This window comes from Amblyomma maculatum, chromosome 4 (assembly GCF_055883805.1).
Source record: "Amblyomma maculatum isolate TAMU_Amacu chromosome 4, ASM5588380v1, whole genome shotgun sequence".
In the NCBI taxonomy this organism is placed as follows: domain Eukaryota; kingdom Metazoa; phylum Arthropoda; class Arachnida; order Ixodida; family Ixodidae; genus Amblyomma; species Amblyomma maculatum.
The window spans coordinates 129,373,904-129,401,528 of record NC_139347.1 but is presented as its reverse complement, the minus strand read 5'-3'; the positions used below and the strand labels follow the sequence as shown (position 1 = coordinate 129,401,528).

The 27,625-nt window shown below is 46.4% G+C and overlaps 1 protein-coding gene across 6 annotated transcripts in view; it reads right to left on the bottom strand.

Annotated features, from left to right (window-relative positions):
- LOC146192378 (uncharacterized) overlaps nt 1-25,803 on the bottom strand; it is a 134,269-nt gene extending 108,466 nt beyond the window's left edge. For 4 of the 6 annotated variants that reach the window (XM_084602477.1, XM_084602478.1, XM_084602476.1 and 1 more), the window contains exons 1-2: nt 25,638-25,803; nt 19,133-19,210 (exon numbers count right to left, since the gene is read on the bottom strand). In XM_084602477.1, coding sequence (XP_084458603.1) covers nt 19,133-19,210; nt 25,638-25,660 — 101 coding nt within the window. In that variant the 5' untranslated portion in view covers nt 25,661-25,803. The other 2 variants (XR_014706760.1, XR_014706761.1) reach the window with 2 other exon arrangements.
- Between the last annotated feature and the right edge of the window lie 1,822 nt (nt 25,804-27,625).

Genomic DNA, 27,625 nt, shown 5'->3' with positions numbered 1-27,625 from the left:
AAACAGTCATCATTAACTTCAAAGAACTGGAAGTACCAAGGGCCGTAAAATTCTTTAGTCAGTAGATTCCATGCAACCTATATAAGAAAAAGTACGACGTGTGCTACGCATGCGGCAAGATTGGGCACAGGCAAGACGTCTGCCCAGATCCAACCAGTACCCGCTGCCGAGGCTGCGGGCTAAGAAATCTGCCAGAGGAGCATGCCTGCGAACCGAAGTGTCTTCTCTGCGGGAAAAAGCATAAGTTAGAGGACCCGACATGCAGGGAACTCTACAGGAAGCCTCACTGGGTTAAACAATGTGACGCGGCCCAGGCCGAGGCTAGGGCCGCGAACAAGACAAGAGAGGAGCGAGCGACCACGGGCAGAGGCAGGCCTCCAACGAAGGTCATGCTTCCACCTGCGGCCAAAAAACAATGATCCGAATCCAGTAACACAAGTGCACCCAAGCCGCCACCCAGAGACAACCAGACCCACTGGCCGGATCTGCGGGAACCAGGAGAAAAGAGGACCCACTCTGGTATGCCTGTCAGCTTCGCAAGCGCGGCCTCCCCTAATATGACACCAGAATTAGAGGCACAGGCCAATATGTTTAAAAAAGATAGAAAAGAGAGATGAGGAAAATCGCCATCTAAAAGAAATAATTAAAACTCTGACGGTAACAGTAAACCAAATCAAACAGCATTTTGGTCAGCTAACGAACACTACAGTGCGAGCTACGCAGGCGGCGCAAAAAAAAGACCGCTTACCCCTGTCCAGAGAATAGCCGCCCCACAGGCGCAGCACGAGGGCAGCATGGAGGTAGATACGGTAGGCACCGCAAAGAGGAAGGCAGAGGATTATGAGACGGCTCAACCCGAGAGAAACAAAAAGATGCACAAAAACATTAACGAGAGCGAACTAGAAGCACGCCTCAAGGAACACGAGGAAAGCATACTAAGCAAACTAAGCGATATCATAGATAAGAAAGTCCAGGCTATAACAAATCAAATAAACTCACTTCTGACCGTGCTAGGAGGCGAAGAAAGAGCTCATCCCGATCCGAAGCCTCCCTCGAGGCCGGAAGCCCCGTTCTCTCACTCATCATGGACAAGACAGGGACCATAATTTGGCAGTGGAACTGCAGGGGCTTCAAAAAGAAAAAAGCATTGCTGCAACAGCACATTCTAAATCAAGGAGAGCCTCCGCTTGCTGTGGCGTTACAAGAAACAAGAAAACCCCCAATCAAAATTTCAGGGTATCGCACATTCGACAGCGGAAGAGGGGACAAATCCAGAGTAGCCACCCTAGTCAAGAATAACATTGCGGCAATTGAACATGACGCAAGTACGGATGAAGTGGAGGCCGTACTCGTAGAAATTCTCACCGGCAAAAAGAATAGGGGAAGCATATTCGTCCTGAACACTTATAGCCCCTCTCGTCACAAAAAGGCGCAGTTTGAGGCGACATTTAAGAAAGCGTTGAGGACAGCAAAATCATGCCCTCTGCTCATAGTGGGGGATTTTAACGCAAATCATCACGAATGGGGCTACTCCAAAATCGATAGGAAAGGTAGAATGCTGTGGGAAGCGATTCAGAAGACAGGACCCTCGCTATTCACGGATCCGAACGAGCCAACCAGAACAGGCAACAGCATCTGCTGTGACACATCACCGGACCTAACACTAGGACACAGGACGGGCAAAACGTCGTGGAAGAACACGGGCAAAAATCTTGGCAGCGATCACTTTATAATCGAAATCCAAATTGATAGGAAACTAGGGGTGCCCATACATAATTCAAAACAGGCCACCGCAACTGACTGGGACAAATTCAGGGATATCAGATCAACAGCAGACTTAGGCGAAATTGGAAACATAATAGAGTGGACGTCAACTGTTGTCTCACACGTAAAACAGGCCACCGAAACAATAGAGGGAGATGACCTCCCATTCCGATTAGACAACAAACTTAGAAATATGTGGAACCGGAAAACAATTCTCGAGAATAAGCTAAAGCGCCAGCAATGGAACAGGAAGCTCAGGAAGAAAATAGCCAAGCACAATAGAGAAACAGAGAGCTATGCATTCAAACTAGAAGAGAAAAGGTGGGATCAAAAATGCGACGAGCTAGAGAAGAATATGAGCCATCCCAACACGTGGCGGATGCTGCGTCACCTCATAGACCCCACCAACACCAAAGCCCACGCCAACATTGAGCAAATCAAGGCCAGATACAAATTTGACGGAACCGATGAACAGCTCATCGACCGACTTAAAGACATATATATATAGGCCCCGCATTCCCGGCAGTGGATAAAGAATATCAGGGGGCGGAGAATCCGCTACTGGACGAACCCATTCTAGTAGCAGAGGTCAGAACCGCGCTCTTTGACCTCGAAAGAAACACAGCACCTGGGCCAGACAAGATAACCTACGGCATGCTTAGGAACTTAGACGACAACTCTATAGTTCACCTTACAGCATATTTTAACAAAGTTTGGAAATCCGGGGACGTCCCTAAATACTGGAAACATTCCAACATAATTTTAATCCATAAGAAGGGCAAAATCCCGGGTATAGAAAATCTCAGGCCAATTTCACTGACCTCGTGTCTAGGCAAATTAATGGAGAAGGTTGGGGAAGAAGGAATGGGGAAATTAATGGAATGGGGAATTCAGACGCGACTAACTCGATTCGCGGACGAAAACAGCATCTGGCCCCACGAGATGGTAGGTTTCAGACCACACCTTAGCGCTCAAGATACCATGCTAAGGCTCAAACAAGATATAATAGACAAACAAAAGACCAAAGATACAAGAGCAATATTGGGCATAGACTTAACCAAAGCGTTTGATAATGTCAGCCACTCGGCAATCCTTGACGGCCTGTCAGATATTAGCGTAGGGAAGAGGACCTTTGATTACGTCAAATCATTTCTCAAAGACAGAACAGCAACTCTGCATATGCAGAGCCTCAGCTCGGAAGAGATTAAATTAGGAAACAGGGGCACCCCACAAGGGGCCATATTATCCCCCTTCCTATTTAAACTAGTTATGAAAGACCTCCCGCGCAAATTAGGAAGCATCGAAGGGCTAAAAACGAGCGTCTACGCAGACGACGTCAACGTTTGGCTCAATGAGAGCAGTGATGCGTCTATCGAGGAAAGGCTCCAGCGGGCAGCCGACATCACAGACCTCCATGCCAAAAATAAGGGGCTGAGCTGCTCCCCGACGAAGTCGGAACTACTAATCATCAGGTCTCGGACGAGGACAGCCAACGCATCTCCTCCCAGAATCTCGATAGAATTGAACGGGAAAGAAATTGTGCAAGTAGATGAGATCCGAATTCTGGGCATGCTCATAAGCAAAACAGGAAACAATCCCACGACTATAGCTAAGCTAAACGCGCATGCAAACCAAGTGGTAGGCATCATTAGAAGAATCTCGGCCAGAGGTAGAGGTCTAAAGGAGAAGAACAAGTTGAGGCTGGTCCAGGCCTTTATCTTGAGTTGGATCTGCTGCTCAACCCCATTCCTTAACATCAAAAAAGCAGACAAAAACAAGTTAGACGCCATAATAAGGAAATGCACGAAACGAGCACTGGGACTCCCAATCTCGAACTCAACCCTGGCACTAGAGGGAATGGGGGTGCATAACACATGGGAAGAGTTAGCGGAAGCAACGAGAACGGCGCAACTCGAACGCCTAAGTCTATCTGAGACAGGGCAGCAAATTCTAAGCTGGGTAGGACTACAAGGGAACAGAGGCACTAAACACCAGATGTTCTACATTGAGTCCAAAATTAGGAAAGCCCTCACGATCTCACCGATACCCAAGAACATGCACCCACAACACGATCAGGAAAGACGCCAGCACAGAGCCAAACACTTGGTAACAAAACTAAGCAGAATGCCACCCGAGACGGTTGCCTACACAGACGGCGCTTTTGACGATGACGGGAACTCTGCCTCGGTGGTAGTCGACGGGTCCGGAATAGAACAAGGCAAGATATATACAAGCGCAGTAGACACCACGGCAGCGGAGGACGTGGCGATCACCCTAGCGTGCGTTAGTACGAACGCGAAGGTGATCATCAGTGACAGCAAATCAGCAATAAGGAATTTCTGCAAAGACAAAATATCACACTACACGTTGAACATATTATCGAAAAGCAACATAGACAGAGGGATCACCCTAACCTGGGCCCCCGCTCACACCAACATACCAGGAAACAAAGCGGACAACGCCCTTGCCCGAGCGCTCATTATCCGGGGGGGACGCCGGCCTCAACCTAACTTTAAGGTCGAGACGCTCGCGACCTACAACGAAGTCATTGAGCACTACAAGTTAGGACGGCGGAAATATCCACCCCCAGATAGGTCCCTCACATCCACAGAGGCAGTCACCTGGCGCCGCCTGCAAGCCAAGAACCACATGTCTCCCAGATGGAGATACCTCACGCAAATTGGAAATCCGGAGGACCAATTCTGCAGATTCTGTAGCGATATAGGAACTTTAAAACATATCCTCTGGGAGTGCAGCCACTCCCCCGGCTACAATTTATTCAAGGATGCAGAAGCATGGGAGACCGCGCTTCATAGCGAAGACCCGGCGACACAGGCCAACATTGTCCGTCTGGCAACCGAAGCGGCGAACCGCTTTGTCTACTAGCCCCTGCCTCTTGGGGTGACATCAGGCTCCCTGGACGCCTGCGAGCGATGCCGGAGCTCCGGTGTCGCCTCTTCCAGACAATAAAAGTTTTCACCACCACCACCCCTCGTGCGGTACAATTCGCAGCAATCGCATGAGAGGCTGTGCACTGAAGAGCGAGAAGGACCTTCGTAAGGAAGGAAGAGGTGCTTTTGATCATCGAGTGGAAAGCACGGAGGACGTAGTAGCTCTGCGATGGCTTGACAATAAATCTGTTCAGCTCGCATCATCATATGTGGGAATTGAGCCAACAGATGAGGTGAAACGGTGGAGTGCTTCAGACAAAAAACACGTGTTGGTCGGTCGGCCAGCAATCGTGAAGACGTACAATGAAACAATGGGAGGTGTCGACCTGGCAGACCAACTGATCGAGTACTACAGGATCCCAATAAGGTTCAACAAGTGGTATAAAAAAATGTTCGTGCACTTCCTCAACCTCATAGCAGAGAACTCGTTGCTTCTCTACAGGAGGCACGCAAATCAGCTTCAGATTTCAAAGCAGCTGACATTGTTTGATTTCGTCTTTGATGTCTCTGACGCGCTGCGGAAGTCAGGAAAGGTTTCAAAAAGAAAAAGGGGCAGGCCTGCAACAAGTCCAAGCGCACCCATGAAACAATGTGGTCGACCAGCTAACCCACGCCCATCAGCTGACACAAGGTACGACCAGATGGCTCACCGGCCACAGTTAGAAGACGTAAAGCAACGCTGCAAGCTCTGTGTTTCTTCATACACAAAGTGGAAGTGTACAAAATGTAACATAAGGCTCTGCCTCAGCAACACCAAAAGCTGCTTTGTGGAACAGCTAGAGGCGGTACAGGATGACCCTAACTGACCAATGACTATTGGGAGAATCATAATGGTAATTGCCCGATATCAGCCAAGAGGTCAAGTTAGGATTTTTTTCTTTATTTTTCCTTGAGTTTGTAATAAAAAAACAGTCTGTGATTTGAAAATTTGGCCCTGAAAGGGATGTCGGACTTGCCACCATGTGAAATGTTAACATCACAGGCACACGTGGTGCAAAATCCAAACTTCTCTCCTTTCTTAGACGGCACGAAGCACGGAAATTCTGCCGCGTACGACTTCAAAAATACTTGGAAGTACTGTCGCGGCTTTGAGCCCGCCATTGCACTGCGAAACCGCTACTATAAAACTTCAGAGTCACACTGAGTCGGATGCGGCCACAGATCACGCAAAAACAGAGGCCAACACCAAAGTTGTCCAAACATGTGAACAAAAGGTCCGTTCGTTTCACCTACACTGCCTACACTAGTTTTCTTCGTGGAGCACTTCGCCATTCGTTTCACCAGTGTAGCTAGCGCCCTCTACATGACGCCGTTCTTTTCATACAAGTGTAGATGTCGTGTAGTCCTAGTTGAGAAAAATTCTACACTCTCTCGACTGACGGTGCTGAATGCGTGCAGCCAGTGCTGCTGCAGACGACAGCTCGAGACGCGCGCGACTTCGCCCTTCAGTATGGCGGCAAACGACGGCAGCGTGTTTGGCGTTGTCAACGGCGTGGATACGCTATTAACACCGATCGTTGGACAAGATGGCCAACAACTGAGGTCAGAGCACGGCTACATGTTCACCACACCAGGTAAGGCTTCACTCGGTCAACAAAAAGAGAAACACGTGCATGTGTTTCTTCATGCGCCGACGCTGTGCTTGCATGGTACTTGTTTTGTTTTTTTCTTATTTTACTCGTCTAGTTTGCTTCTAGCTTTGTTTTCTATCGTTCCCCGTAATTGAGCTTGGTACTAACCAAGCTCGTAGTTGGCTTTATCCGGCCATGTGTACGTCGCCTCCCCTTCGACCTTTTGACAGGTTTTATTCAAAGCTATGACCCAGATAACTATATTTAACATTGGCACTCAAAACATCAATATTTATACTCTCGCACAGACGGCTCAATCGTATCGGCGGTGTTGAGCGACGCCAGTAGCCAGGCTCCGGCTGATCGCCGAACGTCCACGCCGCCGCAGAGCAACGCGCCTCTAAGCAGCTCTCCTGAGCCTGAACGATGGCACAGGACTAAGACGCTCTTTCTTATCGAGCGCTATCCACAGATGAAAGCACTAGTGGGAAAAAAGGGTGGCTTCCGGTAAGTTTATTATTAACGTTTTTTTTTTTTTTTTTTGAAGTGACAGTACCATGGTAAAATAGCGTACTGTACTTGCATCCAAGGCATATTAATTTCAGAACTGTTTGATCTGGTAGCTGATACACTGCATATGCTTTTTTTTACGTTTCGTTTCTTGCAGCACAAAAAAAATGTTGTGGCAAGCACTGTCGGACTCCATAAACGAGGAGTTTGGCTGCGACATGAGCCCTCTCCAGGTAGAAAATAAATGGAAAACCCTGGAGAGGGCATACAAAAGGACCAAGGAAAAGAATTCCTCGTCCGGCCACTCGCACGTTACGTTCGAGTTTGAAGAGTAAGTGCAGATCACTGCTGTAATGGTTAATTACAAAAATATCAATTGTTATTTCGCCCATTTCAGAGAACTCGCTGGTGTTTTGGAGAAGGAGCACCACATTACGCCTACCATTTTATTAGCACCTGGTAGAGTGATGGAGCCGAGAAACTGCAGGTGAGGTCACAGTAGTTGTACAGCTCGCATCTTACAAAGTAAGGCTCAAAATGTTTCCATGTTCTAGCGCACCGTCGGAAACAAGCACTGACGAACAGCCCACAAGCCAGGGTGATTCGAACGGAGGGTCACCACGCCAGGATCCGTCCAGCCCACCGCATGTGTCGGAGGAAGGCCCATCACTGCAGCGAGGACAAAAACGCATAAAAAGAAAAACTATTGTTGAAACCCTCCTGCAACAACTTGCGGAAGCAAGGAAGGAGAGGGCCGAAAGGGCAGAAAAAAAATTGGCCCTTTTAGAGCGCCTCGTTGCCGCTGTGGAGGGGCAGGCTTCCAAAAGCAGTGAATAAACCATTTTTCTTATAAATGTTTATTGTTTGTGCTGTAGTTAGAAACTGCTAAAAACTGCACGCTAGTTCGCAAGAGGCAAACATTTAGCTCAGCACTGCGTTTGAGCGATATCATTTCGCATGCTTTCGCAGTTGCCAGCACTGTCAAAGGTGAGGTCACAGTCTTCGTCATTCTCGATATCTTCTTGCGGGGCTAGATGCTCTAGGTCTTCGAAGAAGTCCCTCTCTTCGTTGCACATGTTGTGCAGCACACATGCCGCCATTACGATCAGGCAGCATTGCTTAATGCTTGCGGCATCCACAAGGTACAACCTTCTAAAGCGTTGCTTAAGCAGTTCAAATGAATTTTCGATCGCGACCCTCTGTTGCAAGTGCACCTTATTGAACTTCTTCTTCCACGAAGCAAAGCTTCGCCCATTGTCCCGGTACGGTGTCAAAAGCCAAGGTAGTAGCGGATATGCCGAGTCACCAAGCAAGTATCCATTGCTGCATTTCTGAGAACAATCTTCAAAAAGAGGACTTTCCCGAAGTACTCTTGCGTCATGGGCCGACCCAGGAAACCCAATAAACACATCAATAAACCTATTGCGATCGTCGCACACGCCCTACAGTAATATCGACGGCCACTTTTTACGGTTGTAGTACGACTGCGGCGACTCTGCGGGCCTGTTGATCTCAACATGGCAGCCATCCACGCAGCCGATTGTGTTGCGTGGTCCCTTACCGCCGGTTTTCGCTAAGAAGGCAGCCTTGATGCGCTCCTGCCGACGCTGGTCGGGCCAGGCGATTACAGATGCACTAATGCTGTTCAAAAAGTTCAGCACTCTATCAACGCAAGCACTCACCGACGAGACTGACACGTCGAATCGGTCAGCCAACGAATACATACTATTCTGGTGCCCGAGGTAGCTCAGAGCGATAAGACAAGTCTTTTCAGCAGTCACTTGAGTACGACCTCCAGTAGGGCATGGAAAAAACTGCGACGCTTCGAAAGAATTTGCAAGAGTTTCAAGGGTGCTACGTGACAGGCGAAACAAACGTTTGAATTCGAAGTCATAATATCGCCCTACGACTTCTTCACAGTAACGAGGCATGCGGTTTCGCTTCAGTCTCTCCAGCTCCGTCACTGCCACTGCAATAAGTTCCTCAAGTTCCTCTTCGCCACTGCTGTCCGAGTCTACAAGCTCCATAGCTGTTTGTAGAACCGTTGGCAGCAGGTCGCGGTCCATTTTCTTTTCCTTCGCAGCGCAGAGAACACACAGAGAACAATGACAGACCTGACAAACACGCGCGCGCGTCGCAAACGAACCAGAAGGCTTGCACGACTTTTGCACTTTCGCATTCGTTTCTATTTGGCGCTAGTGTCGCGCTACGCCTGCACGTCTCAACTGGCGCTGCATGAGTGTAGCACTTGCACGGCACTTGCTGTGCACTGCATGAACTAGTGTAGATCATGCAGGGTGAATCGAACGGACCTAAAGAAACAGCCACTAGCCTCCCGGAGGCGGTATCGAGTTTTGGATATGGATTCGTGTTCCCCCGAGTTGACGATAGAAGTCACTACAACGTTTGCAGCTACTGATGATATTATCACAAATATGTGTTGCCCTCTCGTGGCCGCCAAAGGTACCATAATAGTGTTAACATGGACTCCGAGATTACCCTTCCGCGCGTGTAGTGTTATCTCGGAGGCCATGATGTTAATAGATGTCCGCACTTTTTTTTTCCGAAAATAAAACATTTTCCGTAAAATTTCCCGCAAGATTCGTAAAATCGTAAGACTGGTCAAAATTCGTACATTTTACGGAAAATTCGGAAGAGTTGGCAGGTATGAGAAGTAGATGGGTTTCTGGAACTCTTACTTTTTTTCATGATCCAGCGAAGGTTGGCGATCTGGTCTCTAGTTCCTCTGCCCTTGCGAAACCCAGCTTGCACGTCCGGAAACTCCCAATCCACATACTGCTGCTGCCTACCTTGGAGGAGCCTATGTTGTCTGGTGACAGACAATGGCCTGCAATTCTGATCCAGTGAATTTCAACATTTCTTAAGCTAAATGGAGTAAAGTTAATTTTCTTGCCACCATATCACTCTCAATCCAACGGTGCAGTTTAAATTGTGCACACCACAAAGGGTATCTTGAAGTTGCAGCTCGAAGATAGAGAGCCAGCCAAAGGCGGTCCTTACAGCACCGCATTGATAATATTCTGTTTTCATACTGGACAACGCCTCATTCATAAACAGAATCAGCCCCCTGCGAATTGTTTCTCGGACGAAAAATTTGAACAAGACTGTCCATGCTGAAACCATGCAAAATGACAGTGTGGAAAAAGAGATGTGAGAAAAATAAGGTCACGGCAAATGCAAGAGGAAGCAGCCACGAGTTTACGACAGGCGAAGAGGTATATGTCCACACCGTTCACAACGAAAGTGCGAATTGGTGGCTTCAAAATTGTTAAGCAGGTGTCAAAAGTGACTTTCCTGGTACGGGCAGGTGGATTTTTTTGATTTTGTCATGCAAATCACGTAAGATGTAAAGCGGAATCGTCAAGGGTTCCCTGGTCCGAAATGCCACTGTCTGTGAACACAGAGCCTCAAAGCAAGACAGCATTAAAACCGGCACGTATGTGCAGTCGGTGCCATCAGGAGAGGTATCAGTAAACGAATAGACTTTCACATAGCAGCCAGTAGGACCAGGGCCCCTGCGGCGATCCACTAGGACCCGGCGAACGCCCGAAAGATATGGGTACCAATTATCTATCGCTTGGTAGCGATACAAAATACAGAAGAATAAATGTTGCATATTATAACAAGCAGGAGGACACGGCCATCTGTATCTCAGCGCCACCACAATGGTAATGCCACTGTCTGTGAACACAGAGCCTCAAAGCAAGACAGCATTAAAACCGGCACGTCTGTGCAGTCGGTGCCATCAGGAGAGGTATCAGTAAACGAATAGACTTTCACATAGCAGCCAGTAGGACCAGGGCCCCTGCGGCAATCCACTAGGACCCGGCGAACGCCCGAAAGGTATGGGTACCAATTATCTATCGCTTGGTAGCGATACAAAATACAGAAGAAAAAATGTTGCATATTATAACAAGCAGGAGGACACGGCCATCTGTATCTCAGCGCCACCACAATGGTATAAATAGCCTAGCCAGGTAGGGAGACGTGTTCTTTGGTGTTCCGTGTGTGCACCGACAAGTCCTTGACAATAAACCCGTTCCCACCGGCGTCTCGACTCTAACTCATCATTGTCGATATTAATGCAATAACAAGATAGGAACCCCAATGGCCTCTGTGCATTTCTCCTTGTCCACTGTTACAGAGAATCTCCATAAATAATGAGACATATATACACAAAAGTTTGGGCCCCACAGAAATTGACCACAAAAAAGTCATCTGTAATACCAAGCTATGGTACGGTATGGTATGGTATGGTATTAGCGGGGTACAACTACATTCTCACTTGTAGTGCAGCTGTTCATGCGATGGCAAGTGCAGTTCGAGCTAAAGTGACAAAATATAGAGCTCTGGCTTTAAGGAGAGACATGGCTCTTTGAGGCCGAAAAATCGCCAAAAATTCGGTTTTCTGAACTATTTTTTTTGGGAGGGAATCTGGAGGTTCTGAAAAACCAATTCCTGAAATGTTATAGTCCTCTGACTAGTATTTATTGTACTATTAAATTTTAAAGTCAGTAATATAACAATTTTCGCTCATAAAAAGACCTCAAGATTAATCGAATTCAACCTCATGCCCCGTGGCAACGATGCCACGTAGCGCGGCCATTTTGGCCTCATTTGAAAGCTGCACTCTTCTATTTTCCATTCCTAACGGAAAACAGTTCTCCGTCTGGCCACAGTGGAGCTAGACAGCTGCAAAAAAATACTAAAATCTCGCACGCAATTCGTGTTCTTGCATCACATGGGACAAATCCTGCTTTCCGATTGGATGCCAGAAGCATCATCTGCTACACAAAGAAGCGCTGTTCGCCACCTTGCCTTTCACTGCATTAGACTGCATTTCTCCGTCGCGATGGCTGGTGGAAAACGAAAATTTCGAACTGCACACGCTTTCGGCAAAAACAAAGGCACCGGCCTCAGATATGTCAGGAGCCATCGGAACCACCAGCAGCAGCAGCGACGACCACCTCGACGAGGCAGTGCAGTGCGTCTACAGAAGGATCGGCGGCATGTGCGGTGGCGACACCCATCTTGGTGCCGAAAACACTGCGCTTGATACGCCACTTCTTTCTGATGCAGAAAAAGTGCCAATCAATCTCCACGCACAAGAAGAACAGCGAAGGCTTTCTTCCATGTCTGCGACCCGCCGCTAATGCCTTCTGAGGGATGTCGATGAAAGGCCGGGAGACAGAACGCCAGGAGTCGGGACGCCATTCACCGTTCTAAGCCTCGCAGCCGTGAACGAACTCCTCCAGCATGCGCAGTGTAAAGAGTGCGGTAGCCCTGTGATGCTTTTGAAGACGGGCCGGGAGTATGGAATAGCGGTCAAGCTCGCTTTAACCTGCGATTCTTGCCGTGAACTCAATGCGCAATGAAGCTCGCCGAGAGCAGGTGGGAATGAGACCTGCAACCCTTTCAAAGTGAATGTGCTCGCTACTCGTGCCGTGATGAGCACAGGGAATGGGCACAGTTTTAAGCGACAGTTTTTATTCGGTGAACATCTGACGACACGGTTTGCACCCAAAAACATTTCAGAAGTATGTGAAAAAGAAACTGAACCCTGCCGCGCATGTGATGAGCGAGTGCGCCGATGCCATTAATTCTGTGTACAGCGAGTTAAATTTTGGAAACCTCGGCAATATTGCAGTTTCTTATGATAGAATGTGGCTGACAAGGGGCCACTCCTCACACATCTATGTAGGTACAGTAATTGAGCTGTTCACCGGGTATATGCTTGATTTTGCGGTACTTTCCAACTTCTACTTGGGATTCCAGCTGGAAACGAAAGAAGATGACCCTCAGTATGAGCAGTGGCGAGCTGGCCACCAGTGCCAAAAAAACAGCTTGAGCAAGCCTGGGCAAATGGAAGTGGAGGCTGCACAATTATTGTTTGGGCGATCACGGCAAAAGTATGGGCTGCACTATACAACAATGTTGAGCGACAGTGATAGCCGAGCTTTAACAGCCTACACAAAGAAAAGGCATATGGCTTTGTGAAAATCAAAAAAGAAGACTGCATTAACCATATTCACAAGTGCATGGACGCTGCTCTGAGAAGTATCCTGCAAAAACATAAGGGAGATAGCCAGAAAAGTCTCGGTGGAAAGGGCAACCTCCCTGGGGATCTTATTACAAAATTATCCATTCACTATGAGCGGCCTTTGAAGGCGAACCAGAGCAACATTGACATGAAGAAAGGTGTTCTTGCAATATATCATCATGTAACCTCGGCAGATGCTAGACCGAACCATTCGCTCTGTCCAAAAGGGGAAGACAGCTGGTGCATCCACAACAAGGCTGTGGCAAAAAAGGAGCCAGCACCAATGCAACAGTACAACCTCCCAGACTATGTCGCCGAGACATTGCTACCTATATCACACTCCTCTCCGACAAGAAACTACTTGAGTGTTGCCAAAGAGGCAAAACGCAAATGAGTGCCTACACTCTGTGATATGGTCACTCGCACCCAAAACCAGGCATGCCTTTCTCTACACTATTGAAAGTGCAGTAGAAGAAGCTGTCGCCAGATTCAATGCTGGGAAAGAACTTGCTACTGAGGCTATCCTTAAGGAATTGCACGTGAATCAAAAAAGCCTATTGGTCCAAATATATGCCTAGAAGGAACCAGCATGGCCGGTTGCATCTGACAGGAAGCATGCAGGTGCTGAAAACTTCCGGCGTGCCATGAAAAGGAAACAAGAGAAAACAGTTAATCATGATTATGTTCCTGGACGCTTCTAACACAATTTGCAGTAAAGTCCAAGTTCTTATTTGCAACAAATAAACTCCGGCCTTGTTTTCAAACTGCTTCTTGTCTTCTCACAATAAACTTTTTAACCACTCCACATACTGTTGCCCAAGATATCTCCAGATGTGGTGGTCAGATTGGAACAATTCTTATTGTATTTTGAAGCTTATGAATTGTTCTCTGCAATAAGATCTAAAAGGCATAACATTTCCCTTTTGAAATTTAATTAAAATAATAAATAATTTGTTGAAATTTTCCCAATTTTTATGGATGTAATTGGCAAGGCTATAACTTCTATGCCAGGGAGGCCAGAATTAAAAGAATGGTATGGTTGCACTCTCTGACTCTTGCAGAACACACAGATATAAAATGTTATTCATTTTTGATCAGGAACCTATTAAAAACTTGGCCACAATGATTAGTCATTAATTAACTAATATTTAGAAATTGACACAAGATAGGTAAAAATAAATTGCATATTTGTGTTCAGCATATAAAAAATACATCAGGCATACATTTTTCATCTATGTGTAACAAAAACTAACAAAATTAGTTTAAAGTGCAGTGTCTCCCCTTAAGGATATGGCGAGACAGTGTTCATGGCTCCTGTCTGCAGCTCCCCTCGTGGATCCTCACCTCTGTACATGCACCTTGCTACTCTCTTAAACACTAACCACTAACCTCTTAGGCGGATGTGTGTGCGGGCAGATGAAACCGCAGGTCAAAATAAAATTGTCATGGAAAATTAGCATCAGGCGAGCCTAGTGGCACTCAACCGACTGCCACGCAAGCCAGCGGGCCTCGCTCGGGAAAACAAGTCCTGATTACAGAAACAAAAAGACAGTGGCACAGTACATGCCATCAATAAAAGACAGATAGAGTGTAGACGCGGGAGCGGCTATTCACATTCACCGATTCAAAGGAACAAGGCACGGCGTGCACATGTGCACTGGCAAATTTACAGTGGCTTTCCTGCTATGCATGTGCACATGGCGAAGGTAACACCGTCACATCCCACCCTTCTTTTAAAAAAATAACTCCCATTATTTGACATCACTTTTCATAAATCTTCCAGCTGCCTAGGTGAGTGAACATGAAAAACAGGAATGAGTGGAAACACAAGGAAGCTGCTCTGCCTAAGCAATGTTCTCAGTGTCCTCATCAACACAGTCTGCTGTAATGTTGTTTGTTCTGGGAGAGAGCAGATATATCCCCATTTTCGCTATGCACAGCACTTTCAAATGATTATGGAGTTTGGGTGCAGCAGAGCTTGGTCGACATACGGTGGCCAGAATAACTGGATCTGGCTGAAAAGAACAATTCTCACGAAATATTGATAGGATGGGCAAGTGGCGAGACGAGCTACATAAATGACAGGTGTCTTTTAGTCACTATTCTGTAGAGACCTTCTAACTCAGCGACAAGTTTAGATGTGTCATTTGTAATGGGCTACTGGCGCTGAAGCCACACGTACTGACCAATTTGAATGTTGGCATTGCGATGTGACTGATCAAAATGGTTTTTGCATTCTTGTTGAGTTTGAAGTGAATTGCAATGTACCTTTGAGTGATATTCAGTCTAGTCTACCCTTACAAAAATGAGTTTTGAAACTCTATTGTCGGACTATTGACCACCTTTTGAATGTACTGAATTTCGATAGACATTCAACTCCAGCTGAGTGCAATCTTTACAGGGCCAACAGAATTTTCATTGTGTTCTACCCAATAGACTTTTTGTGCTATTTTTTCTAAATGCTTTTTGTTGTCAGTTTTCAACGTTCACGAAGAATCGGCGTATAATGTTCATGCTGACTCATGTTTTTAAGTAGTTTTAGGCACCAATGATAAGAACATGATGTAACAATTTCGTTATGCATTTTTGATCTCACTTGTAATCAACTATTGGCCACATTCTGCAAAGGGAAATATAAGAGCAGCATGCAGTTGCGTGCTCATTCATGTTATATAAAAGTGCATATTAACTGTGCACACTTAGCTCAAGCTTCGCAACAACACAGTGAAAATATGCCCCTAAAAACTTTATGATGGCAAAGGCTCCACTAATAATGCAAATACATCATAGAATGTCAATCAGAATCCGTAATGGATCAGCTTCTGTATGTCGCAGATGGTAACTTTAGTCGTCGGAATTATTTTATATTTATCATAAAACAAGTTCAGTGAGTCATCTACTAACAGGATCCTAGATTGAACCTACTATGTAGGGCAGGACAGAGCCTTTTTAAACCAGTTGCAAAGTGCACTATATGCTTCAGGGTCTGACATTCTGCCCAAGCCTAGGTGTTTTTGATCGTAGCTTATTGCCGCAAAATGAGGTGCAGTCTGTATTGGAATCCTCCACCGCTCTATGTCTTTGGAGAGTTTTACTGTTACTTTTTTCTTTTCTTTCCTTTCTTAAAGTAGACACCATGCTAAAATGAAGTCGCTTTAAACATTGAAGGGTTCTAATAATCACGGATTGATCCCACGGATACTATAGAGTTAATACACACTCAAAGCAAAAACATTTGCGCATGAAAAAAAAAAAAGAAAAAAAAAAACAAGATTGCAAGCGTCTTCTGTCAGCGACTCTCCTTTTCAAAGAAGCATTCGGCGACCGCCTTCCTCCTGTCCATACCCCACTTCCCCCGTGCCCCGCGAACGGCGCCAGCATGTCCGGAGGGGTCGAGGGTCGCTTCCTGTTGGCTGGGGGGAAAAAAAAGGGGGGGGGGGTAGTCGCTTCCCGCTTGGTCTCCGCTCCCTGCCTACTCTGTGGTTTGTCTTCATGGAGATGACCTTGGCTTCAGTATAGCCGGAGTCGCGCAGCGGGGGTAGCGGGGGCGGCGGCTTCCCCTTTTCACCGAAGCTGTTCTTCTGCGCCCCGTTTTCTTCGCACGCAGACGCGGGCACGCTGAGTGCGGCGATGTGCCAGTTCAGTTGGCGTTTTCCCGCCACCGTGGTCGCATCTTGCACTGTGAGCGAAGCACCGTATGTAGGTTTTTCGCTGGTGATTATCACGAAGATCGTTTTGTTCAAATTGGAGTGCGAACGTACGCATTTAAGTCTAAATCTTCGGAGGACTCCGCTCTTGGGCGGCAGCTTCTGCGCAAGGAGGGCGTGTTTAAGAAGTTCAACAGTTGCAGGCGTTTTGGATTCTAGGCGAAAAGCCGGTGCGGGCGGAGCGTCTGCACTTTGGTGAGTGTTTTGCTTTTTCCTTTTTGTGTTTGTGCCAGTCTTGTACAATGTGTGCTACAAGGGGAAGCGTGCATGTAAATATTTCTAGCAGGCAAGCCAGCCTCGTCCGAAAAAAAAGGAGGGGGAGAGAGAGAGAACGAGGCTTGTTTCTAACACGGACGCTGGGGCCGATGAAACGCCAGTTGGGGTGGCGACATTTTCTTTCTTTCCTTTATATGGTGACCGTTTTTGACGGATTGTTCGGCACAGTGCTGTACTCTTTCGATACGGTACTCGCGCTGAGACAGACACATTATCGAGATCATAATATGCCTCTGTCACACATTGTGGGTTATCTGAATCTGTGCAGCTCTACCATTTTTGCAGTTTTTTGTTTCCACTTATTTCAGTGCCTATAGTTGGTAATTTCGCTTGAAGTTTTCTGGGTAGTAATGCTTGTGACCTGCGCTTTGCTATTTATATTCACAATTGGATCTTTGGCGGCAGCATATATTGTTTATCAGGGAGAAATGAACGATGTGGTAGTGCTGCCGAGTTGTGGAGGCAGCGGTCGACGCCATCTAAGCAGTGAAAGACAGTGACAACTCATTTTAGACAAGAAATTTCTTGAGCTATGACGTGGAGCAGCGCACAAATGCCTTTGCTTTATTTTTAGGTTAGTATATACCGCAACTTAATTATGGTTTCCATTGTTTATTTCAGCATCACATGCGAGGAGTTCCCGGATGTATCAGCGTTTTACACAAAGAACAGCCTGGCGTCATACCTTGCACATGAATTGAAATAAAGCAAATAAACAACCCAGCTCAAGTTATGGGTTCACTAAAGATGCAATCCCTATTTTTTCTTTCTCATTAACGCGCATTTTTATTCTGTGTTCCCTTTCCGCTGCGGAACAACAAAAAATGGTGTGTGATCAACGGTTAGCCAGGAGCAGGCACTAGGTGGTTTACATTATTGCAAAAGTAGCACAGCACATATCCTTGCTGCGGTCAGTCAACACATTCTATGTTCTGCTCGACCAATCGACAATTTAGTCAGTTTAGTGTAGGTTAATGAGTGAGTAAGTATAACGGGGCTTAAAAGATCAAGATCTGTTTTGTTCTTTTAAGCCTCACTATGCTTATCATTAACCAGCACTAATCAGACAGGATTGTTGATTGGTCAGGCAGAACAGAATGTGGTGACTTATCACAGCTAGGAGATGTACTGCACTACTTTTGCATTAATGAAAATCACCTCGTGTCTGCTCCTGGCAAACCGATGGTCATGTACTATTTTCTGTTGTTCAGGAGTGGAAAGGTAGCAGAAAATCAAAAAGCGTCACTTGCAGAGTTTGTGAAACATTTGAGCCTGAAATGAACAGAATTTCAGTGGCGCGAATTCGAAAAACGCTCTTAAGAAACACATGGGCCACTATTCCAAAAGAGCTCCACATGTGGTCAACACGGCACCTTCAAAAGTGTCGATGATTATCGATAGAGTTTCAACAGCGTATGTTGACATATCTGGTCCGAATTTCTATAGACACCCAACATGCATTTTTGTAAGGGTATAGTGGCCTTCCTTTAAAGTTAGTTCTGGCTTTTCGGCGGAATTTCTCTGTGAGCAGATTGGGAACATAACCATGCAAAAGTTCAAAGGAAAAACTCCTAAACTCGCATAGCAGGTTTCTGGCTAAGAATACGCGTGTGGAGAAGTTATGGCAGCACTCACATCTTCATCACAAGTCATCATAATTTGCCATCGATTGTCAGTTCCCCCAAAAAAATCACCACAGCCAGGGACAAAATAAGTGCATAACAAGGCAGTCCTGCTGTCTCTCTAGACACATACACAATGCCATTGAAAGCAAGCTGAACAACGAAAACAGTTGCCAATTCCTGACACTTTATTAAGCCAACAAAATGCCAGTCTGCTAAAAGAATTTGCAGCACACGTACAAGCAGATAACATGGCAGACAAAACCACGAAGAGATATCTTAAAGAAACGGTGTCATCCATGGTACATGAGTGCCTTGTCCTGAAAACTCATACGGCTCCTCCCGGCTTGTGGAAGTAATTATGCCTCAAACACCGAAAAACACCTTGTTTCCAAGGTGCCTAGCTTTACATTATTTTTGTTCTTCGGAACCCATGGCTGTCTACTACCAAACATGCAAAAGTATAAAGCAGTACTCCCACCTGCATCCACAGTGACTAGGATGCAAATTGACTGCCAAAAATTGACACCTTCACAAAGTCCGACAACTAACCAACGTTTCAGAACAATTCAGTGCGTTGTGCAGACCTATCTTCAAGAACAGCTTGAGCCTGTGAGCTATAAAATTCTCCTGGATGTTAGTCATCATGAAATGACATGAATACACTCACCGTTTACTGTACCCTTGAGTCTTTGCGAAACAGCAGCATGGACACTGCCACTTACCCAATGCAGTAGCTCCTCCCTCACTGAAAAAAGATGTGCAATAAAATGTAATGCTTCTACCTCACCCAGGACCACCAAGATGCATCCAAGCAATTCGTAAACGCTAACCTTAAGCTCCACACAAGGTAATACTTTGGATAACTGCTTAGCTTGTTTATCACTAAAACACATTCTTTACTTCTATGCAGTCAGGTACTTGTTAAGCAGCAAAAGGCGCAATAATGGGTCACTACTACCTCACCCAGGACCACCAAGATGCATCTAAGCAATTCGTAAACGCTAACCTTAAGCTCCACACAAGGTAATACTTTGGATAACTGCTTAGCTTGTTTATCACTAAAACACATTCTTTACTTCTATGCAGTCAGGTACTTGTTAAGCAGCAAAAGGCACAACAATGGGTCACTACTTCCTCACCCAGGACCACCAAGATGCATCCAAGCAATTCGTAAACGCTAACCTTAAGCTCCACACAAGGTAATACTTTGGATAACTGCTTAGCTTGTTTATCACTAAAACACATTCTTTACTTCTATGCAGTCAAGTACTTGTTAAGCAGCAAAAGGCGCAATAATTGGTCACTACTACCTCACCCAGGACCACCAAGATGCATCTAAGCAATTCGTAAACGCTAACCTTAAGCTCCACACAAGGTAATACTTTGGATAACTGCTTAGCTTGTTTATCGCTAAAACACATTCTTTACTTCTATGCAGTCAGGTACTTGTTAAGCAGCAAAAGGCACAACAATGGGTCACTACTACCTCACCCAGGACCACCAAGACGCATCCAAGCAATTCGTAAACGCTAACCTTAAGCACCGCACAGAGGAATAGTTTGGATAACTGCTTAGCTTGTTTATCACTAAAATACATTCTTTACTTCTATGCAGTCAGGTAGTTGTTAAGCAGCAAAAGGTGCAATAATGGGTCACTACTACATCACCCAGGACCACCAAGACGCATCCAAGCAATTCGTAAACGGTAACCTTAAGCACCACACAGAGTAATAGTTTGGATAACTGCTTAGCTATTTATCACTAAGACACATTCTTTATTTCTATATAGGTATAACAACGGGCAGCCACTGCACCGTCAGGTTTGCCATGTGTGCTATTGTAAAATACACTGCTTATTACAATGGTTTCCCCATATTATACCGTATTTACTTGCATAATGCTCCAACTCACATAATGCTCGCACTCCCACATTGGGCATCAATTTTTTGAATTTTTTTTTCTCGCATAATCACTGCACCACCAATATTACTACTGCAGTCGTCTGCTAGCAGTAACAAGCGCCATCTTTGGAGTGCTAATGAACTTAGCTGGCCTCGTTGTGTGCACGCGTTACTAGGCGGCGATAGCGTGCTCGGGTAGATCACCATCGGTTATGCTTGTCTTTTTTTTTTTTTACCTACATGACGCTTGCAGTCGTCGCCATTTTGTGAAATGTATCCGTGTCTCATTGTCGTTCACACGCCCTGCCGTTCTTTTTGTCTTCACTTTGTTCGCAAGAAAACGATGGGAGCCGACAGTGACAGGCTGGCTTCCCCCATTTCGAGTTGATCCGGGAGTGTCGGTCTACGTGTCGTACATCTGTACAGATTGTTGTCACTTCTCTGCCAGTTTTTGTTCCTTCGTTCCGTCTGTGTTGCTTGCTTTGTCCCACTGTCTACCGTGTTCTTGGTGCCGCATCGCGGTGGGACAGTACGAAGTTATACAGCTGCTTTTAAGCTGTAAGCTTTCGAGTACGGGCTACAGCACAGCAACCGCGCTTCCAACAGGCACTTCAGCGTCAACAAGTTCTGCATAGTACACTACTGGAGACAGCGATTGCAGTGTCGACACGAACTTGGATCAAGCCTCTGATCAAGAGTAGAACTGTGCGGTCTGCTGTGAGCCTTATACCCCGAAACGTGCAGAGTGATGATGAGGCTACGTGTGGTAAATAAAGTGGTTTAGCAATTTGTGCGTTGGTTATATTTATAACCAACACATTACTTATATGTTATATATAACATATATAGCTGACCTAAGAATCCCGATAAGCGCCTATGTAAATTTGCTTTTAGCGCTCTAAAACATCTGCTCGAAAATTTTCCCCGCATAATTATCGCACCCCCCAACTTAGCACCAATTTTCCGTGGAAAAAAGTGCGAGCATTATGCGAGTAAATACTATTACCAGTTACAACAATCAAATATGGTCACTGAAAGTCAACAGAAACACCGAAACACGGCGACCACAAAAGTGCACACATACGCGGAGACAATGCCGCTGCAGCGATAATAAAAGAAAGAAAAGAAATCGGGACAGAGCGAGTCGAGCCAAAGCGTTGTCCGGATGCGCCGGGGAAGCTTGCATGCCGCGGAGACGTGAGGGAGGACGGACCGCTTCCTCACATGGAGAAGGGAAGGCATAAGGCACTGCTAGGTACGGCCTTTCTGAGGGAGAGCTTTGAACGCTCCCCCTCGAGACCGCGGAATTTGTGACCTCTCTGACTCTGCACAGTGCAGTCCAATCTGAGGGGGCACTAACCCTGGTGCACTGCACTATCCTCCCCTATTTGCTTTGTCCAGGCCCACGCTTTGCGGTTGCATAGTTTATAGCAGGAGTGCAATAGCATTCATGCACATGTCTTTCTAGCGTGGTTCTCCTAGAGTGCCATCATCGTTGCCACGATCTTGCTAGACCTGGATTTTTTGTGAACAGCGCTGGAGGATCCTTCTGGAACATTGTATGTGAGCACAAGGACAGCATAAAAGTGTGCACCTTTATGCGAAAGTACGGCCTGACTCAACCGACAGTATTAGCATCATCCGCAACATGCTCAAGATTGAGAACGAAAGCGATGCCAGTGCTGACCATGCAATGGACGACGGCCGGAAAAGGGTTCGACATAGGGCCTACGAAGACATAGAACAGGCGCTCTCCCAGTGGTTTTTAAACATCCGTGCAGCAAACCTGCAGATTAGAGGCCCGATTTTAGTGGAGAAGGCTAAGCACTTCACATACCTCCTGCGCAACATCCATTTCCAGCCTGGTGGTGGTTGGATTCAACGATTCAAGGAGAGACATGGAATCATCTAAAGCAGTCGTAGGTGAGGCAGGATTGCTCAATGTTGACGCCAGGCAGAAGTGGCTTGAGGAAACACTGTCCTGCATCCAAGAAACATATGCAAACCGGGACTTGTACAATGGGAATAGGACTAGGCTGTTTTTCTAGATGCTACAATCAGACGCATGCTGTCAAACGCAATCCCTGTAAGGACAGTAAGCAAAGTAAATTGCGCATGACCGTTTCTAGTGTGCCAACATGGACGGCAGGCACAAGTGCCCCGCCTTCGTCATAGGGAAATCCAAGAACCCTCACTGTTTTCCCGGTTCGCTACCATCATAACGGTGAAAGCATGGATGATGCGCGCACTTTTCCCATGAGTGGCTGGTCGAGTTTGATCAGCAGATGCAGCGCGAAGGCAGGAAGGTGGCATCGGTGCATGATGAAAAGTACATACTTGAGTTTGCACCAAGCCTGTAACCCACCAGTGATAGCCGCAATGAGGATTTGTTCGGTGCGCGACGGGGCCTGATCACGATGTATTTTGTCGTTTGTTTTCTTTATGTGGGAAGGGGCCCGGTAGCGCAGATATCACAGGCAGCTATGAACACTAGACCGTAATATTTAGCATGTTTTACCACGACTGCCACCTCACTAACAAGAAAAAAATATATGGTGTTCGTTGTGATGCACCACCGTTCGCGAGCCAAGTGATTGCGCTTTTCATGAGGCAAACATCTTTGGTGCGAAGCATGCCTTCTGGCCACAATTATGGATTTCACTGCCAGCAGTCCGACGCCTGCTCTTGAGGTACGAAGGAGACAGTGGCGATGCCGCGAGCCTAGGTGACGTTGTGCCACATGGTGCGTCTTAGCCAATGAGAAGGCAGAACGGCCTCTCAGCTACAGCCAATGAGAGGGTGGTGTGTATCAGAGTTGCGGTCGTCACGACTGTCACCGACAATGCTGCACAAGCGCCTGTTAGTCCAGACTGAGTAGCTGCGTGTCGCTTGCCCATCATAAATACTGGCTCTCTACCGTAGTGTTAGTCAGCACGCGGCCTTGGGTGCGCATGGTGCTTCCTCGGCTCTGAGCCGCTAGGTATTGAGAACCACTAAAGATGGTGAAAAGGGAGCTCACAACGCAGCTGCGCCGTGCTTTTGATGAAAATATAGCAGGGGAAGCAGTGCTACGCACCTGCTTCACAGCCCTTTAACTATGCAAATTGGCTGTAATTTTTTCTTAAGTGCTTCAAGTCCAGCGCATGAGAAGAAACATGATTTACAATGAGTTCAGCTCCACACTCTTCACATAGGTGTTTGTCTTCTTTTGTCAACAAATCAAGCTGACAGAAACTATTAATGCCACTGTGCGGTTACAAGAACTGCACAGACAATGAGAAAGATGCTTTCTGACAATTCTCATCACATTATACTGTTGGTTTGTGTTCTCATAGCTGCACAAAGCAACTACTAGTGTTTGGCTGGTGCTCCATCATTTCTTAGGTTGGCAGTGCTTGGCCTGCTCTGCCTTGCATACCACCTGGTATAAGGGCACAGCTTTACAGCAGCACTAAGCATGGCATTAAATGATTCACGGAACAATACCATCCCACTATGAGTTGATAAGAAACATTTGTCGATGAGCATTTGGTTGGGAATCTAGAGGAAATATGGTGGAAAAGAAGTCACCGACTGTCCTGCCCGGTGCGGCAAAATATAAAACATTACCTTAACTTTCTAGAAAACTGCTGTCCTTGCACTCAGTAACTCTGCCGCTCAATGCACAATGTAGCATGTCAGCCACATACAAACATTTGACATGCCCGACGATTTAGTGCGGATAAACTTATCATCACCATGCAGACTGCAGAGTGAAAATAAATTCAGACAGGCAGTTAAAATTTATTGGTCAAGATTAGCGGTCTCTAATCAGGTCAGTAAACTGTCATCCACTTAGCAAATTAGACTTGTAAAGAATGTAGAAATCATCTAATAATGGCCTACCTGCTGTAGGCATCTGAGTCCCAGTGGAAACTGCACAGAATAAGTGCTTCATTGTCTACATCTTGATTTAATACAGCCCAAGGAACAAGCCGAAAGTATCAACACTCTTAGTTTCTGTGCAGTACAAGTGCACAAGCAGAAGAAGTAATGTCAGGCTGCATATCATCCTGCTCTCTCTCTCTGTCGTATGATGCATGCTTGCAGTGAGCTGCAACTCAAGCAGTGGTCAAGTTCTGTCCACAAACATTCGGCACTGCAGTGCAGTATGGAACCATTGAGCTACCTGAGATCAAACTTTCCGCAGCAAATTGCCAGCTGCTTCTACTTAGCACGCAATCAAAAATAAATGTCAGGAGGATGCCAGCCAGGCAATTCCTCCAGTTGTCACCAGACTAGATCCGGCCATACTTAAGTGTCACTGATGCCACAAAATGTTATTGCGTGCAGATGTTTCTGTGGGCTTATCTTCAGGTCACTTGCGCTCCAATTCCGGTAGCAGAGTGAGTGCGTGTACCGCTAAGTTTAGCGCGCGATCACGTGACGCTTTCCACCAAACATGACGCTTTCCAATTGTCTGCGCTTCGTCCCAGGTTTTCCTAATAACCGCAACTTTAATTGAAAGCGGAAAGTATTGATGGTGGTAAAAACTTTTTGCGCAAAAAATTTCATAACTGTGAAAGTATAAATCTAAAAAAAAAAAAGGGGGAACCCATCGGCGCGAGGGTGTACTTACATACTACAAACAGTAGGTTGGGGCTTCAGTTCACGCTTTTATGTTGCAGCGTAGGCCCGCTTTATATCGCTCCTGTCAATCATGTTAACCTCCCTCACCAACGAAACGTGCAAACAAGCGTTTGAACGAGAAGACGATTTGCAACTACAGAATAAAATTTAAGCGAAGCACAGCAGACAGATTCAGCAAAACAAGGATGTCGCGCACTTTAATAGTGCGAAGTAAGAAAACATTGAGCACGAGGTTCATTTTCAAAAAGTTCGATCAGGCAAACAAGAGGCACGATACCTTGGCCGAGAGCCCGTCCGCCAGACGCTACGCTAGCCACACCGCAAAGTGTTTACTCACTGCCGACGTGTTTGAAGAAGGTCAGTGACGTTGCAAGGCAATAAAGTCACTTCAACCATAGAGAAAGAGATTTCTCTATGCTTCAACTGCCGCGAGATGACACACACACACGTTCCAATCACAACACGTGCTGCACTACCGAGCCCGAGTGGCCTGCATAAATAAAAGACGCCAAGACTAGGAACTCAAGAAAAGGCGTCGCGGTGTCTTTTTTGTCTTCCGTGTCGATTGGTAATGCTCTCCGGCAAAACTGCACTCGATTAACTGCAGACAACTTGCACCAGCGTTAACCAACGCTTGCTTACCACTCGAGGCAAGCCGACTCCATGTCTGTTCCTCAGTGCCCACCACCATGCAGGTCCCTCGCAGCTGTCACGTGACCCAACGTCGCCACGAGGGCGGGGTTTGGCGAAGGCGGAGTACGTGCGTCGTCTGCTCGATGCGCGTGAACATGATGGAGCCGTGCGGGGGCCCAGGAGCCTGCGTTCCCCGAACTCCTCTGTTTAAATAAATGTTTTCAATACTACTACTCAAGTCACAAGGTTTCTGTGGCAAATACTGATCTCGTTCCGCGCGTACAACAATCATCGACTGCTCCAATCTGCTTTGCTCTTTGTTTTTATTGCGCACACTTGATCATGAGGGGGGCACGAGGACGTCTCGAGCAGTTTGATACGAATGCTTCAACTTACTGAGATGAAGCCGGCCATGCGCACACCCAGATCAGAACTAAGGAGGCATGCTCCATCTTCCGCTCCCGCAGCCGCTCCAAGTCTGCCACCAGGAAATAATAAGGAAGAGAATCTCTTTGTGCTCAATGTGTACAGCCCACCGAAACAAATCAATGCGAAATTCTCGCTCATATTCAAAAAAAGCACTAAAGGTTGCCGGCTGCGAACCACTTTTAATCTGCGGAGACTTCAATGCTAAACACCAGGAATGGGGATATGATACACAATGCCGGAAGGGGAAGATCCTGCTTGAATCCATATTTTCCAATGGGCTGTCTCTAATAACGGATTCGGCGACGCGCGCATGGGTAACAGTGTCTGTAAAGACACCACGCCCGATCTTACACTAACTCACAGGTGCAGCCCAGTTGAATGGTGCAACACGGGAAAAAACTACGGCAGCGATTATATGGTCATGGAAATTGGGCTCAGACTTAATCTTCGGTATACCGTGTTACGAGCCAAAATAATACATTGGGATTAATTTCGCTCCATCAGAGCGGCTGCAGATAACAAGTCCTGGTCTTCACTGACTTAGTGGCAACAAGAATTTAATCGGCATGTAAAGGAGGCCACGTAAGTACAGACGACGAATCTCAAAGTCCCAAAATTTGACAAACACCTCCTACATCTCCTTAAATCCAAGAGAGGATTGCAGGGAAGGTGGAAAACTAAAAAAAAAAAAAAAAAAAAAAAAAAAAAATCTCAGAAGAGGGGTTGCTAACCTCAATAAGGAAATTGAGCGGTATGCAGCCAAGCTGTCCGAAAGGAGCTGGGCCGAGGTGTGTGATGATATGAACTTCAACATGAGCCTTCCCAAGACCTGGGCTATCCTCCGCTACCTCATCGATCCCAATAACACTAAGAGACGGACCAGACTAGACCAGATTAAGATCAAGCATTAGTTCCAAGGGGAAACGAGGAGCTGCTAGATGCAGTCAGACAAGATATACATGTCAGGATCCCGGCCCCCCTCTACCCTGCTATACCGGGCCCGAGAATAAGGCCAGAATCTCAAAAAGATATCTGCTCCAGAGCCAGACAATATCACAAACACTATGCTTAAAAATCTGGACGAAGACTCTTTACACTTCATTTTGCAAAGTAATGAATAAAATTTGGGTAGGGGCCGAAATCCCAGACGAGTGGAAAATCTCCAGACTGGTCCTTATTCTTAAACCGGGCAAGAAACTTGAACTATCCAAGATGAGGCCCATATTTCTCACCTCTTGCCTGGGAAAGCAGATGGAAAAAGTGGTCCAAATCAGAATCTCTAGGCATATGGAAACCAAGGAACTCTGGCCAGTGGAGATGGTAGGATACAGGCGGAAGTAAGCGCACAGGATGTCATGCTCAGATTAAAGCACGACATCATGGACGCTCCCGAGGACGATGCATCATATAGAGCCATCCTGGGACTTGATCTCACTAAGGCATTTGATAATGTTGAGCACAGAGCGGTTCTCGAAGGCCTCAATTCGGCTGGAGTGGGAAGCAAGTGCTTCAACAATGTCAAAGATTTCCTCACCTGCAGGAAAACTGAAGTCAGCTTCGTGGGACTT